Source organism: Pinus tabuliformis, chromosome X (assembly GCF_031772625.1).
Source record: "Pinus tabuliformis cultivar Carrire ecotype Pingquan chromosome X, CPIR1, whole genome shotgun sequence".
Taxonomy (NCBI): Eukaryota; Viridiplantae; Streptophyta; class Pinopsida; order Pinales; family Pinaceae; genus Pinus; species Pinus tabuliformis.
Window position 1 is genome coordinate 715,392,013 of NC_142308.1, and position 17,867 is coordinate 715,409,879.

Genomic DNA, 17,867 nt, shown 5'->3' on the forward strand with positions numbered 1-17,867 from the left:
ATAATTTATTTTCATTGTGCATTGTTAGTAAGTTAGTAGACTAGTAGTTACACTATACAGTTACAAAATTACATGTTTGATGTATGATTATAATTTATATGATAATGATATCAATGATCATGCTTTTCGTTTTAAATTTGTTTTAGTTATATGATTCCTCGATCTATATTTTATATTTATTAGGTTTTAAGACCTCGACGTCCCCCCACGTTTCCTAAAAATTGGTGGGGAGCTTTTGTAGAGGCCGCTCTTGCGTATTGCCGCTCCCTTGCCTCCTTGTCCCCGAAACTTGGTGCAACATTGTCATCAGTCCCTTGCACATAGCGAAGAATGTGCTTTGCAACTACCCAGTGCACCTTCTTGGGCTCAACCATGAATTGGCTAAGTGTGTTCACTGCAAAGCATATATCTGGCCTAGTGTTGACCAGATACATCAAGGACCCAATAAGCTGCCTATACAATGTGGGATCCACCAAACTAGAATCTGAAGCATGAAGCTTCTTCCAGTTGGTGATCATAGGTGTAGACATGGGTCTATAGTCGGCCATGGGAAATCTGCTCAACACATCCACAACATGCTGCCCCTGCCGCATCTCAAGCCCCAAAAAGTAGTGCATCAGCCCAATGTCCTTCATCTCGAACTCCATAGCAAGATCCTCCTTGCAACCACTAATCAGTCTCTCTGCCCCAGTAATGAACAAGTCATCAACATACAACACAAGAATGAGTGGATCATCCCCTACAACAATGTAGTATAGGTTCGGATCTGCATCACTCTTCGTGAAACCCATCTGCTGCAAGTAAGTATCAATCCTCAAATACCAAGCTCTTGGAGCTTGCTTAAGTCCGTAGAGTGCTCGCCTCAACCAGCATACATGGGTCTCCCACCCAAGTACCTCAAAACCCCGTGGCTGCTCAACATACACCTCCTCCTTTATAACTCCGTTCGAAAATGTGGTTTTCACATCCATTTGATAGATCTGCCAACCCATTTCTGCAGCAATAGAATTAAGGGACCGGATAGAAGTGTATTGAGCTACGGGAGCGAAGGTCTCATCATAGTCAACTCCCTCTATTTGTGAGAACCCTTTAGCCACAAACCTCGCCTTGAACTTCTCAATGCTGCCATCCACAACATGCTTGATCTTGTGGAACCACCTGGAAGTCACAACTGACTTGCCCTTAGGCCTAGGCACCACCTCCCAGACATTGTTCTTAATGAAAGAGGCATACTCCTCCACCATAGCCTCTCTCCATACCTCCTGGATGGCAACCTCCTCATAGCTAGTAGGCTCAGAGTCAACAATGTTGGTAGCCTTGGCTACATAACTGCAAAACCGCTTAGGTGGCACACTCTCCCTGTTCACCCTCTTCGGAGGACCAACGAACTCCGCTTCCTTCAAGGTGTCTTGAAGCCACTTGGGCCTCCTCTTCCCTGAAGAAGCTTCCCCATAGGGAACCTCATCCTCTACCCCCCCAGTCTGGTGAACCTGAAGGTCTGCCAACTGACCTTGGTGTGTCTGTACCAACACCTGTCCTCAAAGAACCTGTACTGGCACTTGTGCTTGTGTCAGTTGAAGTGCCATGTGAACTCTGTACCAATGGAATCCCTAAAGAAGTGCTCGGTGAACTCACCACTGGTGCCCCAGATGTCACTGACACTGAAGTACCTCCTGTACCAGTCGATCTAGAACCTTGAGGTCCTGCTCCCTGTACCTGACCTCCCTGCTGAGGAGAAGTTTGTGACTCTCTCTCATCATACTCCTGTGATCTCTGATAGGCCCTCTCCTCCTCGAACTTCACATCCCTCCTAATCACCACTCTCCGTTTAGAAGGAATGAAGATCCGATAGGCCTTCGAAGTCTCGTTGTAACCCATAAAGATACCCTTCTCTGCCATGGGTTCCAACTTCGTCCTCTGCTCCTTGGGGATATAAGAATATGTGAGACATCCAAAGATATGAAGATGTCCCACATGAGGCTTCTCTCCAGTGAAAGCCTCCTCCGGAGTCATATTCCCCAATACTTTGTGAGGACTCCTGTTCTGAAGATAAACAACAGTATTGCAGGCCTCAGCCCACAAAAACAAAGGCAACCCCTGATCATGAATCATTGCTCTAGCAACCCCAACAATAGCTTTGTTCTTCCTTTCAAACACCCCATTCTGCTGGGTGTTGTAAGGAACCGTGAACTCTCTCCTAACGCCCTCCTGTGCATAGAAGTCAGAAATCCCACCATCGATGTACTCACCACCATTGTCTGACCTCAAGACTTGAATCTTTCTACTTGTTTGCTTTTCACAAGAGCTTTGAACTCTTTAAAGCGACTGAAGACCTCACCCTTGGTTTTCAGGAAATATATTCAAGGCCTCTTAGAGTAGTCATCAATGAATATAACCTAATACTCATAACCACCCAAAGACACATGAGACATACGACCACTAACATCAGTATGAATCAAGTCTAGTATACCTGTAGATCTGTTGTCGCTTGCTGGGAATGGTAACTTGGTGTACTTGCCCAAAGCACACCCGCTGTAGACCTCATAATGCTCGACACTGAAATAAGGAATTCCAGTAGTGATCTCCCTCAATACTCTCAAAGCTCCATGGTGCATATGCGGCATCCTCTGGTGCCTTAACTCGCACAAGTCTCTACTGCTGGTGGTACTAGTGTGAGTGTTACCAGATGTGCTATTCACCAATGCTCTTGCCGACTGAAAACTGAACCTGTATAGTTTCCCAGAGCGGACTCCAATCACATTGGCTGAAGTGATGGAAGCTCCCCTGGGATGCATCAATACCTGCCCTTCTGAGAAGGTAACATCAAACCCCTTCTCCTCCATAGAAGACACTGAAATCAAGTTCTTCTTCATACCCGAAACTTACAAAACATCCATGACCTTCAAAGGAGGCAAAGACTCCCTCTCAAAGGTCACAATCCCCACACCAACAACTCTCACAATGCGGTCATCTCCTAGTACAATCTCAATATCAAGTGCCCTCTCTGCAAGCTCTGAAAATAACTCCTGTGCACTTGTCATATGGCTAGAAGCCCCATTGTCTATGTACCACACATCGGATGATGTACTCCTACTAGATGTAGAAATAGTAAATGCAAAGTCTTGGTCAAACTGTGAAGCAAACTGCTCCACCTCTGCTTAAGCTGCAGTACCCTTCTTCCCCTTGTTCTTCTTCTCAGGACACATAGTAGCGTAGTGTCCCATCTTCTGACATGCCCAACATTTGACTTTGGACATATCCGCATCTTTCTTCTTCTTCTTCTCCTTTCCCTTAGCTCCATCTGATGAGGCCCTTTTCTTGGCCTTCCCTTTGTTCTTTCCCCTGGCTGTCAAGGCTACATCCTCCTAATCTGCTATCTTCACCCCACCACTGTCAGCCTTCTGTATCTCATGCTGGACACAATTATCCCAGAATCTGTCCCAATTGGGAAGATTCTCCCTAGAGGTAACAACATCTCCAAAAACCTCCCAAGACTTAGGAAGTCCCACTACAACTATCCTGACTAGCTCTGTGGGTGCAACTGTCTCACCAATAACAGTCAAATCATCACGTACCTGTTTGACCCTGCCAAGATAATGAACTACACTTTCAGCCTTTGTCATCTTGATGTTCTTCAATTGTTCTTCGAGTACCATCTCCCTGCTCTCATTGGTACTCTGATAGAGAGTGATTAGAGCTGTCCACATCTGATATGCATATGTGTCTCCTTTCACCTGAGGAACCACACGATCCTTCAAACTGTCCATCAAAATCCTTTTTGCCTTTGCATTATTTTTTGTGAATTCAACAAGTTCATCTGTAGTAGTAGGAGGTACAACCACTTGCCGCACTATGTGCCAAACTGTTGCCTCCTAAAACACTGTCTGAATTCTGTCTTTCCAAACGGCATAGTTGGATATCCCATCAAGTCTGTCCTCTATCCTTAAGAACATGGCCATGACTACTGTCCAAAATTTACAAAACCAAGAAAATGGTGAAATGAACTTTCCAACACACCTTGTTGTCCCAAAAGTTCAGTCTGTGTGAAATTTCACCTTACTGTCCCCAAAATATTAGTTTGTTGTCCCAAACTATTGTCTGTTGTTCAAACTGCAATTTTCAACCTGTAGCTCTGATACCATGTTGAAATTTGATGACAAAAAAAAGTTTCCAACAATCCCAACCCGGTTTTAATTTCACCGCATCACTACCATTCAGTTAAAAACTTAAATGCCCTTTTCCATAAACATACATTTAACATATAGAATTCTGGAAATGAAATTTTTAGATTAAAACACATGGGACTGTCAACACATGCTGAAAATAAATATGGACATAACCAGACCAACAACACACATAAAAATACACATATATTTTTGGTCAACTTAGACCCAGGAAAAACCCCTTCAATCTTCTCCGGGGAAAACCTGTTAGAGAGCTCTTCAAATTTATTTATCTTTCAAGTTTAGGAAAAATACATTTGTAGACAAAACAAAATAACAAAATACAACTTATCTCTTCAGCCCAAAACTCCTTGAAAACAGTGCCCACTTTCCCTTGATTTCCATGCCCACTTGAAGATGAAAATATGTAATGTATGGATACGACTATATAGACTGTATAGATTTCTGTATCACTGTACAGACTATACGGATTTTTTGTTTCATTTTTTTTCAAAAACTTCTCTCGAACGACGTGCAACTCACAACATTCAATGCTGTTCGTACTGTACCTTTTGCTGTCTTCTAAACCTTGGCTTCAATGCCCAACTTTGCCCAGAAATCACTCCTTCAGCTTGCTGCAACAAATTTCTTCTTCAGAACTTTTTTCCAGCGCTTAGCCTCCTTTCTCCAATCTGCTCATGAAGAATGAATGTAGTCTCTCTTTTCTTTTCCCCCTTTTGTTTCCCTAAATGACTTTTGGGAAACCCTAAAATCTAATGGCTTAGATTCATTTAGATCAATGGATGAGAATAAATGTGCATTTAATTCTCACTTTCTATTTTTTAACTCACCCATTAAATAAAGTACCCACATTGTACTTTATGTCTAAAGTCACTTTTCACTTTATAATTTAACATTGACTTTACTACTTATAAAGTCACTTTCACTTTATAAAGTCACACTTAGGAAAATAATTATTTTGGACACTTTTCCCTAGGTAGAGACTAACCCATGGGAAACCACTTGTCTAAGGTACATTAAAAATCAACTCTTAAACTCGGGTCTGTTATCACTACAGTTTGACTTTAAACTCAGGTTTGAACTTCTGCTATCAGACCTTAAACTGGGGTCTGAATTCTCCTCAAACCAGTTCTGGAAAATGGCTTCCAAATCTTCCTGGAATTGCGTTCCTATAGTTGGTCTCTTCCTTGCTGTAGCTTGATTTCTCCTTCAGCAGTTGGCTCTCATAGCCTCAACTCTTCTCCTCCTCCTTACTTCTCTTCTCCAACAATGCTTATGAAGAATGAATGAGCTCTCTTGCCTTTTTTCTCCCTTTTTAGTCTCTCATTATGATGAGAGAACCCTAACCCTTAGATCTGTTGGAAAATGTAACTAGTTTCGGTCTTCATAATTGTCATTGTACTCATGTCAATATGTATATCTTACGTTACAAGAAAAAGAAGAAATGAAAATATTGTTTTTAAGCATGGGTTTCATGCTTCTTTTGATTGGTCAACTAGGTCAAGCATGTTCTCCATGCTTCTAGAGTTTGTCAAGTCAAAATAATATTTTTCTTGAGTCAAGAGAGTCCTTGTCAATTGTATAAGACCCTATTGGGCAAGATGTAACATGTAAAAGATATTATTTTGAGTCTAGAAAGTCCTTATGAGCCTCCAAGCACAAGTCAGCCCTACTAGCAAGAAGTCGGCCTAGAGAGGGGTATTCGACCTCATGGAAAGCCTATATATAAGAAGAATTCGACCTCCTTTGAAACACACATCTGCAATTCAATCTCAAGCAAGAAAAGGAAGACAAGAAGGAGAAAAGCCCTAGAAGAAGGCAACATCTCAAGGAGAACACCGAAAATATGATTTTTGAGCCTTGTTCTCTCACATGTGCAAGAAGTAAGGTTTCTGTCACAATTGTAGGAAGCCGAAAATTGCAGGTCCAAATCGTAGGAGGCCGAAAATTTGCAGGTCATGGTTGTAGGAAGGCTGAAATCTTGTTTTGACCTAGTTTGACTCTTGTTGAACTTTGTAGACATTACTCGCTTGAAGGAAGGACTTCTTGGAAGGTTGACACATGCCAAATAGAAGGATCTTTGCTGTTATAAGGAATTGAAAGTGGAGATCTGAAGTAGAGAGCCGAAAATCTGAAGTGAAGCAAATTTAAGGTGGTTTGACCTTTGTTGACTTGGTCAAACTTTGACTTGTTTGGAAGAGATACTTGGAGGGCTGACTTGGTGCTTGGAGGAAGACTTGGTCTAGGGTTTTGGGTCTTGGTTTTTTCATTTGAAGCAAATTCTATAAGAAGAAAAGAGATTCTTAACATACATATCGATTGGTTAAATAATATATTATAGGTTTAGAAATAAATAAATAAATAATACAATTAGATAAATTATATAATAATTATAGTTGTTATAAAACTAATTATAATTGATATATAAACATATTTGTTATAGTTATTTAGTTAAAAAAATTATTAAAAAAAGGGTTATACAAAAAAAATAAAAAGTAAAAAAAAATGAAAAAAAGAAAAAAAAGAAGGAAAAAAGGAGAATTTCAACAAAAAAACAAATGGAACAACCCTAATTCCAAGGTGATACTATCGATGATTACACATGACGAAATAACGTGGACGAATGAAGAAATTAATAGCAGATTAAGCTTTGAGGACAAAGCTTCTTGAAGAGAGAGGCAATGTTACAAATACAATTTATATAAAAATAAAATAAATATGAGTGAATAAATAATAATCATAATTATAGTTAATTAATGATTAGTTAATGAAGAGGCATGTCTTAATGGACATGACCATTCATGAAAGAGCACCTGCCTAAGTATATAAGCAGGCCCTAATTGTAACATTCAACACTGTTAGCCCCAAGGGTTAGCTCAATTGGTCAAGCCGGGGCCTCGCCAATGGGAGGTCACAGGGTCGAAACCCGAAAGCTCTTGGGGTTAGGTCTGTGATGGCCGAGGGGTGTGACCCCCTTCGGGTGGGGTCCACCCTAGAGACTTCCAATCCTGGACGTAGCGGACCACTGACCATGGTATCCGTGAACCAGAAGTGAAAAGAAAAAAAAAATAAAAAAATTCAACACTGTTGTACATTTCATTTTATTAATAAAAAATATTACTTACGATACTCTGTGTATTTTACATTTAAAGCAAAAGTACTGTAAGTTTTGTCACTTCAGCCTCTTTGTTGATGTATTTTTGGTTCAGAGATGGATTGCACTTGGTGCTATTTTGGTTATGTGCACCCTTGCTATATATATGAGGAACTTTGCATATTTATGTATAATGGTTTGGATTCATATGGATGCATATGAATGTATATGTTTTTTTTTCAAAATTTATATATTTTTTGGTTGACTGTTTTTTTTGTTATCCGGTTTCGATCCAGTTCTAGTTTGGTCCCAGTTTTGGGGTTGACTGGTTCAATGACCAGTCTGTTTCTGATAACATTGGTTGTCTCTTTACGTCAAGTTGCTCCATCAAGATGTGGCTCTGTTGGCATTGCTTTTCCCCACATCTTCTCTACCAGTAGGTGAATAATATTGGAGTCTTGGGAGCCTTCTTAGTCTTGGGCTGCAAGGAGCTGTGATGCAAAATTACATTGTGGGTTTCACAAAATTGGCCATGAATAATGTGGTATTGCAACTGAGCATGAAAATTATGGTGTTGTTGTCAGAAATCACACTAGGTAGTAGGGACTCCAACAGGAAAAAAACTCACAAGTGAATAGTGCTGCATGTTCAATATTCAGTTAGTGCAGGTCTGGTCTGAATTAGGATTTTACAAAGTGTCATATTCATAATACATTACCAATAAGTTATAGTTGCCAACTTCAAACTTCAAACTTAAAATGTCATATATTGTTTACAAGTGATACCATAATAAATATGAAAGAGTCAACAGTTATAAAAAGTACTAGAAACTAGAAAAGACAAGTAAATCTACTATCTACAAAAATTCTTCTTGTCAAGAGAAACTTCTAATTTCTTTTCTCGTGATCTATGAACAATGTGAGTTTCCTCCCGCATAATCTTGTGCCCTGGTCTAGGAGCACCAGAAAGAAAGATGTGATCGATTGGGTAGCGTCTGGTTGGGGGTGTGTGTGGCTGTGGCCCTCACTTAGATTTCGCATCCTTCAGCCACTCACACCCCCAACCAGACATAAGTGTGAGAACCTCTCCCATAAATAGGGCCAGCAACAGTTATAAAAAGTACTAGAAACTAGAAAAGACAAGTAAATCTACTATCTACAAAAATTCTTCTTGTCAAGAGAAACTTCTAATTTCTTTTCTCGTGATCTATGAACGATGTGAGTTTCCTCCCGCATAATCTTGTGCCCTGGTCTAGGAGCACCAGAAAGAAAGATGTGATCGATTGGGTAGCGTCTGGTTGGGGGTGTGTGTGGCTGTGGCCCTCACTTAGATTTCGCATCCTTCAGCCACTCACACCCCCAACCAGACATAAGTGTGAGAACCTCTCCCATAAATAGGGCCAGACATCTCTGATCTGGGTACTGGAAGAATGTGGAGAGGGAGTTATGACACTCCCTGAACAAATAATAGAATCAACTGCACATTTCATAACACCAGGGCATATGAATACAAAGTGCTTCTTTGTCTCAATTCCTGTGTATCCCCTTGCTGCCTGGTTTTTATGCAACTTTATATTGGAAAAAGGGTTGTTCGATCAATAATGGGAGTCTCATCTCACAAGACTTGCACACTTTTCTGCTACAAGATTTGAAGGTGATCTAGAACAATGTTTTTGTCTAATTTGATACAGACTAAATCCATCCCTTACAAGGGGAAATTGTTTTATGGGTTATGGTGCCATTCATATCCTTTCTTATCACCAACATCTCCTACTAGAAAATTTCTTGTCAGTAACAACTATTAATAAATTGGCAGCTACACCTTTCAATCTAGTTCAAATTGGAGAGAGAGTGTAGCAATCTGTTGACGAATTCAATATGAAGCTGGCAATGAACTTCTTTGCCAGTCTAATGGTTGCTAAGACCATCTGCAAGTTCCTCAGGATTGGTTTATCAGAATGCTTGTATGTCTCTTCAAACTTTTTAAGTTTTGCAGATGACCGTCTATTTATAAACCTCTGCCTGTGACTATCCATTTTGCAGTTATAACTATATTCACTTTATGGCAGTTGTGTGTGAGAAGATGATCTATAAATCACACTGATGTAGTTAATTTTCACTTTTGATCTAAGTCTCTAGAGGGAACAAAATTTGCATGGTCTCCTTTCATATCATGACACTTATAGCAATATTATGGGACAAGAATGACGCCTAGTTCAATAATGGCCATATCATGGAATTTTGCTTTTCATGTAAGCTTTTCTGATGCATAGGCTAGTTGGTCTTTTGGGATTTTTAGTAAAGAAATTGATTTCATTCAATTCAAGTCAATTCTTTTTCTTTTTTTATATCAATCATTGAGCGAAACATGTATTGATAGATGAGGACCATTCACACTCTCATCTATTATAAACTTGAAACTTACATTGGAGAACATGAACATTATTTGTCATTGTTCTTATATGATACACGGGGTGCTCTTCTAATGTTTTACTACAGTTAAAGATTTACTAATTGTGGTTCTGATCACTTCCTATGCTTTAATAATTACTATGGCCATGCGTTATCACATGTTATATCTTATCTGTTATGGTGAAAACACCTGTTTATCCAAAAACTTATATGGTTAGTTGGTCTCATGAATTATCTTCCAGCAACAATGAACATGAGCAGCCTCTGCAAGTATATGTACATCTTTTACAATTTGTTGAAAATTGAGTTCTTCCTTGCATATTTATGCTCTTGTCAGGAAGTTTTTTGGTAGGTCTTGTTGAATTATTTTAGAATGTTATATCAACCCTGTATGCTATGGCTTCTCCTTTCAAGACTATTTTTGGTAGAAAGTTTGATTTGTTAATATTTGTACTGATTCCTGTTCACAATAATATCACTCTTTCAACTTTGCTTCAAGGTCCAGATACAAGTTTTCTGTTTGGTTGTGCAGGGTATTGGTGGTGTAGGAAGTGTTGCAGCTGAAATGCTTGCAAGATGTGGAATTGGGCGCCTTTTGCTGTATGACTATGACACAGTGGAATTGGCAAATATGAATCGTCTCTTCTTCCGGCCAGAACAGGCAAGTCGTATTCCTTACTGTCTCCAGCAAAAAACTTTTCTCGTGGGATTCATACTTATAAGTTATCAGGTGTAAAATAAGTTTTGAATGCCTAAATGCATGTCTATACAGTTATACTATATATAGAAGGATATTTTCCAATGCAAAAAGAATTATACATGTATATTAGGATTACTGTCTCAAATTTGGTTTGAATAGCATGGAAGAAAATATTTTCCTTCGTTCTCAAAAGAGTGCATAATTTTGTAAGTAAACAAGGACTAAGACAAGTGTACGAAAACACGAGCCTATGATCTTGCTATTTGTGAGCTTGAGCTTCCTAACCAATTGGTTGATGTCAATCCTTGAAATTTCAAATTCCTCAGAATAGCCTGAAATCAGACACTGATACTATATGCCATATTAGGTATCCAATTATTTATTCACACTACCAAATATTGCATTGGTTTCTTCCATCCGTGAGCCTTATAGTTGTCTTGAGGAGGAAAGATGTGGTATCTTGATGGAGGATTGCTGTTGAGGTTGATTCCATGATTGTAGCTGATGGAAGTATTATAGAGTACAAGGATAGGGTTGTTGGATTCTATCGTACCGAGGGAGTTTCCCTTGATGTTACACTTGTTTGGGGATTCTCTTGGGATAAGGAAGTTGACCTAGTTTAGGATGTTTCAATTGTTGGGGGACTTGAGTTGCATGACAGGGATTCTCATGTTCATTGGTTGATAATAGCCTTGCATGGCTTGTTGCTTTTACCATGAGCTTCATATTTCAAGATTGTTAAGTTGACTTGTGCAAATTTCCATTTTTTAGAACTTGACAGATGTAATTCACTTATCATGATCCTGTATGGGGATGCAATCATCTTTATAGGATGTCCTAGACAACATATGACATGAAAATTAGAGATTTTGGCCCATGATCGTGACTTGAGGGATGATGGAGTTAGCTACATGGCTTATGATCTAGGGTTATGTTCCTTTGCATCCACAGATGGTCAATATTCTTTGGAGATTCGAGGTGCTATGATAGCATGGATGTTGGCTTCTTTATAGGAGACAATGGTTCATTTGGACACTGCAACAACTATAGATTTGTGGGTGATCTAGATTTATGAAGGAACGAAATGAAATATAGATATAAACAGAGACACAGAGCTACAACAAAAACAAAACTTCAATTCATTAATAACAAAGTACTGAAAACTGTTTACATGCAGAATGGAAATAAACTAGCTCGGGCAATGGTAGCTTATCTCTAAGAAGAAATGTGGCAGTTGCATGCCTTTTGCACTGCATTATAATGAGGCTCAAAGGCCTTTTTTATCATAAAGAAGAAGTGTGAAACCCTAACCCTAGGAGATGAAGCGCCAACGGTTTGCTGCCCCGTCAGGGTAAGTTGGACTGCCAACATCTCGAGGTCGTAACTTAGGCATATGATCTCCATTTGGTTATAATAATACCTTGTTTCGAAAGTCTCCACGAGGAGGCAAAAATAGAATTTGTGGAACAAATTTTGACCCTTTTTCGGTTTCTCAGTTTTCCTTGAAAACGTCTTTTAGTACCTCAAAACGGCTTTAGAAGTTTAGGACCCAAAAAACTGCCAAAAATAGAGAGCTGTGCTAGAATTAAGGAAACTAAAAGGAAACAGTGTTGGAGGTCCAAGTGGAATAGGCAGGTGGCCACCAATATCCACCTGGATCAGTAGGCGGCAAGTGTTGATGAAAAAAATTCCTCTTTACCTTTGTAATATACCTAACAGAAATAAAGAATGATAAACAAGCAAACATAGCAAAAACTCACATGAAATTTACACACAGATCAGACACCATAAATTGAGCCAAAAACTTTGCTGCTCTGAGCCATTTTATTATAAAATCACGGGGTTACAATTTGGTGTTTGGAAAGTGTGCACCTGGGCTTGCTCAAGGCAAATTAGCAAAGCCCAAGTGATGAAAGCAAGTCCCCAAGTGCTGATGGCTGCAAGAAATGGCTGCTAGGGCCTCCTCTGATGCTTAGAAAATTCCGACAAATTAACCCCAGGCTCTCCTCCAATAACCCACAAAAACCCATGAAGGAATTGGCCAAGTGTTGACCTCTGAATTTCCGCCCAATTTCCCCTAGCTCCTCCAGCTGCTGGGTATTTCGACCCACCTGTAAGTGTTGCTGCTGAATGCCCCCAAAATGGCTGAAATCTTCAGCAAAACTCCTTCCAGAACTCTTCCACAAATCTTAGCCACAAGTTCCTCTTCCCCTTGTGTCCTACGTGTGCCATGAAAAAAATAACTACGCAGGCCCTGCGCAACCACTGTTGAACCCCCTCCACACAAACACTGCAATGCCCCCAGATCGATCTAAAGATGATGGAAATTCCCACCTCGGGCTGGCACTCGAAGTCCACCGAAGTAAGGGTGAGATTCTCACCTGAAAATCTCTTGTGCTCAACAACACATGCAGACTTGGCCTCTAGCTCAAGTGTGCTAGTCAAGGTGAATGCTCAAATGATCAAAGATGCCCAAAATGAGTGCCTCCTCCTATTTTGTCATTGTGCCTCCCAATTGCCCATGTGGGGCCCAACCATTGAACCTCTCATCTTTTCCCTCCAAGGAATGCGTATTTCCAAGGGGGGCTATATTTCCTCCTTGGAGTGGTCCCCACCATCCACTAACATTTTGATTTTCCCTTTTCTCCTAAGTTGGGCCTTTCCTTAGCTCCAAAAACTCAAGTGGGGTCCCACAACCCACTTTTCCTAAGTGTAAGTGCAAAATATGACAAAATTGGCAAAATTGGTATTTCCCCTTAGCAATATTGCTAAGTGGGAATATCACAACGTCCTTTTGGGGTTACTCCAAGATGTTCACACCATATAATGGGGTGCTTCATGAGTTTTGGAGTAGATGTTGTATGCTCAACCCATTGATGGTTTGTGATGGATTTGTGCTGCTTACTTAGTGGTTGCTTGACCTTAGTTTGGTGCTTGCATCATATTCCTCTCTAGGGCATTGGAGATCTTAAGATAGGTTGGTGTTCTTTGTGATGGCCACATGGACATCATTATTTGCTTGGAGAATACCTTGCATTAGAGGAGGAATACTTTGCATCTTGGAGGAGGGCATTGGGCCCTAGATAGCATGGTGTAAGTTTGGATGCTTTCATGGAGACTTGGAGTTGACTTAGAGATGCCTAGGTTGCAACAATGTTTATGTAGGGGGAGTGGACCCAATTGAGTACATGGCTTAGGAGGTTCGATGGAGTCATTTAAGGCTTGTAGGAAGAGTCTTAGAGACACACATCGTGGAGTGCCTTTTCATTTGGAGTCTTGGTTATGAATGACATCACCTTGGAGCTTGACATGTGTACCCTTGGAGAATAGCACTCCACGTGTTATTCTAGTTTTTTTGTAAGCGCATAGGCACACATATGTATTTTTAGGATCGCTTACCTCTCATATATATAGAAGAAGGAGAAAGTCCTTTATTCACTTATAATTCTTGTTCATTCTTGTGTTAGAGATATGATCAAGATGAGTGCAATAATACCTCTCATATATATAGAAGGAGAAAGTCCCTCATTCACTTATAATTCTTGTGTTAGAGATGTGATCAAGAGGAGTGCACTAGTTCTTCTCTCTCTCTTGGATCTTGTATTGTACTTTATCTCCCTCTCTCTTGGCATCACAAGGGTTTCTTGAACTTATTGGAGCATCTTGAAGGCTTGGGTTAGGGTTTCATCCCTTGGATACTTGGAGAGTCAGGTTTTGAGATGAAAGTTGAAACCCTAGGTTGTACTTGTTGAAGTGAAGAAGAAGAAGAGACATCTTGCCTTGGAGGACATGCTTGTGTGACACATGCTTGTTGGATCTCCTTGGTTGAGCTAGGATTTTCATTGTTTTCCCTAACTATGGTTTTGGAGAGTTGTAGGATTGTGCTAGCCTTGGGATAAGGTTATGGTACGCACATGATCTTCATCTTTATGCATAATAATCAAGTTTCCACGTGTCCAATGCTTGTGTGATCATAGATTTGATTTATAACCATCTATTTCTTCATTGTTTTGTAATCTCCACCACTAATATATCTTGCTAATTTAACATAAGTTGGCAGTGGGATAAGGTTATGGAATGTACATGAGCTTCATCTTTATGCACATTAATGAAGTTTCTAGGTGTCAAATGTTTGTGTGATTGCAGATTTGATTTTCAGCCATCTATTTCTTCATTGGTTTGTAAACCACTCACATGTCTTGCTGATTTAACATAAGTTAAGGGTGACTTTGACGAGTGATTTAACATTATAATTGAAGGAGCCACCATAATATATTTGTATCCTTACAATAAGTGCTTCTAGATAATAGTGTTGAGGTTGTAGGTGCTGATTAGTGGTTGGTTTGAGGATGTTAGTTCTGGGTACGTTTTAGTAACTTGGTGAGGGCTGACTCCTCCACTTGTGTACTTCAATTGCCAAAATATTTTGAGCATTTGTTAGATTGGCTTGGTTCTTGAAGTAAGCCTCAAGACTAGGATCCAACAATATAGCTTGTCCCATTAAAAACTTCATTAATTTATGAGACAAATAACTTGATGCTTGGCTTGAAGTATAGTTGGACAATGGGAACAGTTAAAGGTATAGCATGTAGCTAACACAATTGTTGTTGTTGTAGAGTTTGTTGTTGGGTGGCCATCAATTTCTGGAACACAGTCATTGTGTCCTTCATAATCTTAGCTTCAAAATTGTTGTTTTGTCTTGTCTTTACAAAAAGATGCTCCATTAGGATCTAGCTTTGTTGGAGTTGTTATAGATGTAATCACCTAGAAATAGGTGAATAACATTAGAGTCTTTGGAGCTTTCTGAGTTGCTAGGGGCCTGTAGTTCCATAATGCAGAATTGAAACTCGGGTTTTCCCATGGTGACAATTGTGGTACCACTGAGGGAATTATGGTAAGGACTTGTAGTTATCATAGCTTTGATCCATAAATCCATAAGTAAGGTTTTGGTTTAGAAATACATGGTAGTAATATGGCAATAATGTCTTAGATAAACTTGTGGTACAAAAGGGTGTGAATAATTAATAGTATTGCGTCTGTGGTAAATTTGCTTAAAAATTATGAAAAAAATGTGAAAAATGGATGGAAAAACTAGTGCAACATGGTGTTACCTATATGTTGGTAATGCAAAAACAAGAGAAGTGGGTATTGCATATTGTGGATCGCTCAAGCAACTAAAAATGAGAGTTTGAGGAGATTCACTGATTGGAGAAATCCTAAGGAAGCTAGATTTGTGGAACCAAAATGACCTAATTGTAGGCTTAGATACTGATTGATACAAACAAAATTAGCCAACAATGCAAATACTCACATGCAAGGAGAATGCATGTACTAAACAATATTGCTACAATAATGTTATACACTCTATGGTCCATTATATATATATATATAGGTTGTGTTGCCGCCTTAACCTACACCTGGGGTTATCAGAGATAAAATATTTAACTCCACTTGGTGTGGATTTTGGGGCAAGTTTCGAGTTCTGTCACTCAATTCTCAACTCCTCCGTCTAGGCTTACTCCTAGCGAAGAGAAAGGGGTGAAGCCTAAAAATATCTAAGGTTCGACTAGCTCAAAGCTAGCAAGTTAGTTTTCTAGGAGTTAATACAAAATGTGTAATATCCCTAACAAAAATTAACAGTAAATATGCAAAGCAAACATAGACAAAAACACTATAAAACAGTGACAAACAATCAGATCACAAATTGGCACCAAAACTACGCTGTTGAGCTCTTTTTATTAATGAAAATGGGTGTACAATAAGGTGTTGGAATTGGTGCACCTGGGCTTGCTCAAGGCAATCTAGCAAAGCCCCAAATGTCAAATAAGACACCCTCCTCTGATCTGTTGCTATGCTGATCAAGCTTTGCGCTATAGCTGCCCAGAAATATGTTGCTAGTTGAATGGATCTGCTGATAGTGCCCTCTCCGGTGCTTAAAAAATTCTAGGAAATTAATCCCAACCTTTCCACCAAATACCTAGAAATACCCACAAGGGAATTGGCCTTTGCTTGACTTCGGAAATTTGTCCCTATTTCTCTTCTATGGACCAACTGCTGCATAATTCGACCCACCTATAATTTCTGCTGCAAATGGTCTCCAAAATGGCTGCAACGCTCCCCAAAATGCCCCCAGGCCTTCAATCAAAGTTTCAGACCATTCCCCAACTCACTCCTCCACCTCCCGGAGTGCTCTCACAAAAGACTGCATAACCCTTGCATTGTTGTAGCTGCCTCTTAGAAATTCAACCCTCCCTTCTGGTAGTACGAAAATGGCAAGGTGAAACTCCTTCCTTGGGTTGGCACTCAAAGTCCATCGAAGCAAGCGTTGAGATCTCTGCTTGGAGACACTCGTGTGCTAAACAACACTTGTAGACTTGGCTTCAACTCAAGCATGCTCTTGTCTTACACAATTTTGTAAATGATAGATGAATGAGCAAAATGCAAGTCTCTTCCTCCTTTTGTCAAGCTGCCTCCAAAATTGCCCTTGTGGGCCCACATCGAACTCCTCACACCAATTCCGCTCCAATGAGAGCGTACTTCCCATGTGGGCCGAAATTCTCTTGTGGTGGCCCCCATGCTCCACCAAAGTCGCAATTTTTCCTCTAGCTCTAATGTTTGAGTGCCTCTTACGCCAAAAGTCAAATGTGAGTCCTCTAAGCCCACTTCTCCTAAATGCATCCGCGCAATAAACCAAAAATGAGCAAAATTGATATTTACTTAGTAAAATACTAAGTAGGAATATCATAGTTCTCCTCGCCAAAATGTTTTTTGCCCTCAAGCAACTTTAATGAAGGATGCTGGAGTATCTGCTCCCCCTCCAAGGTGGCATCCTTATCCGGCAAATCCCTCCATTGTATCAAAAACTCCCTGATGACCCTGTTACGCAGATGCCTCTCCCTGGTATCCAAAATGGCCTTTGGTTCCAACACCAAATGCCCCTCATCGTCCATAGGGGGTAGCTCTATAGCTGTTGTAACCTATTGTCCTAGTGCCTTTTTAGGCAAGACACATGAAAGATGTTGTGCACCCAGCTCCTTGGGGGTAGCTCTAGCTCATATGCTACCATCCCCACCCTCCGAGTGACACAATATGGTCCATAGAAGCGGGGTTTGAGCTTCTCGGCCCCTTTATGTTTGAGTGTAGACTGCCGGTATGGTTGAAGCCTCAAGAATACCAAGCCCCCTACTTCAAACTGCCTCTCAACTCTACCCTTGTCTGCATAAAGCTTCTGCTCAGTGTTACTTGGGAGTGGGAGTGAAAGCGGGGAGCGGGAGCGACATTTTTAGAAGCTCCCGGTTTGGGAGCGAATCCCGGAGAGATTTTTAAAAAAAATATATATTTTTTTATAGTTTTTAATTTTTGATACATATATGTCAACAAAAACATGTAGAATGATGAATTAAATATAAAAAACATAAAAAGACATAGATTTATCATTGAACCATATCACATCAATCATCTAGAAGTTATAATCTTCA

General features: G+C 40.0%; 1 protein-coding gene across 1 annotated transcript in view; it reads left to right on the forward strand.

Moving 5' to 3' along the window:
* LOC149141963 (ubiquitin-like modifier-activating enzyme 5) overlaps nucleotides 1-17,867 on the forward strand; it is a 479,516-nt gene that overhangs the window by 32,570 nt on the left and 429,079 nt on the right. The window contains exon 4 of the mRNA XM_089447610.1: nucleotides 10,222-10,350. Coding sequence (XP_089303736.1) covers nucleotides 10,222-10,350 — 129 coding nt within the window. The remainder of the gene's footprint in view (nucleotides 1-10,221; nucleotides 10,351-17,867) is intronic.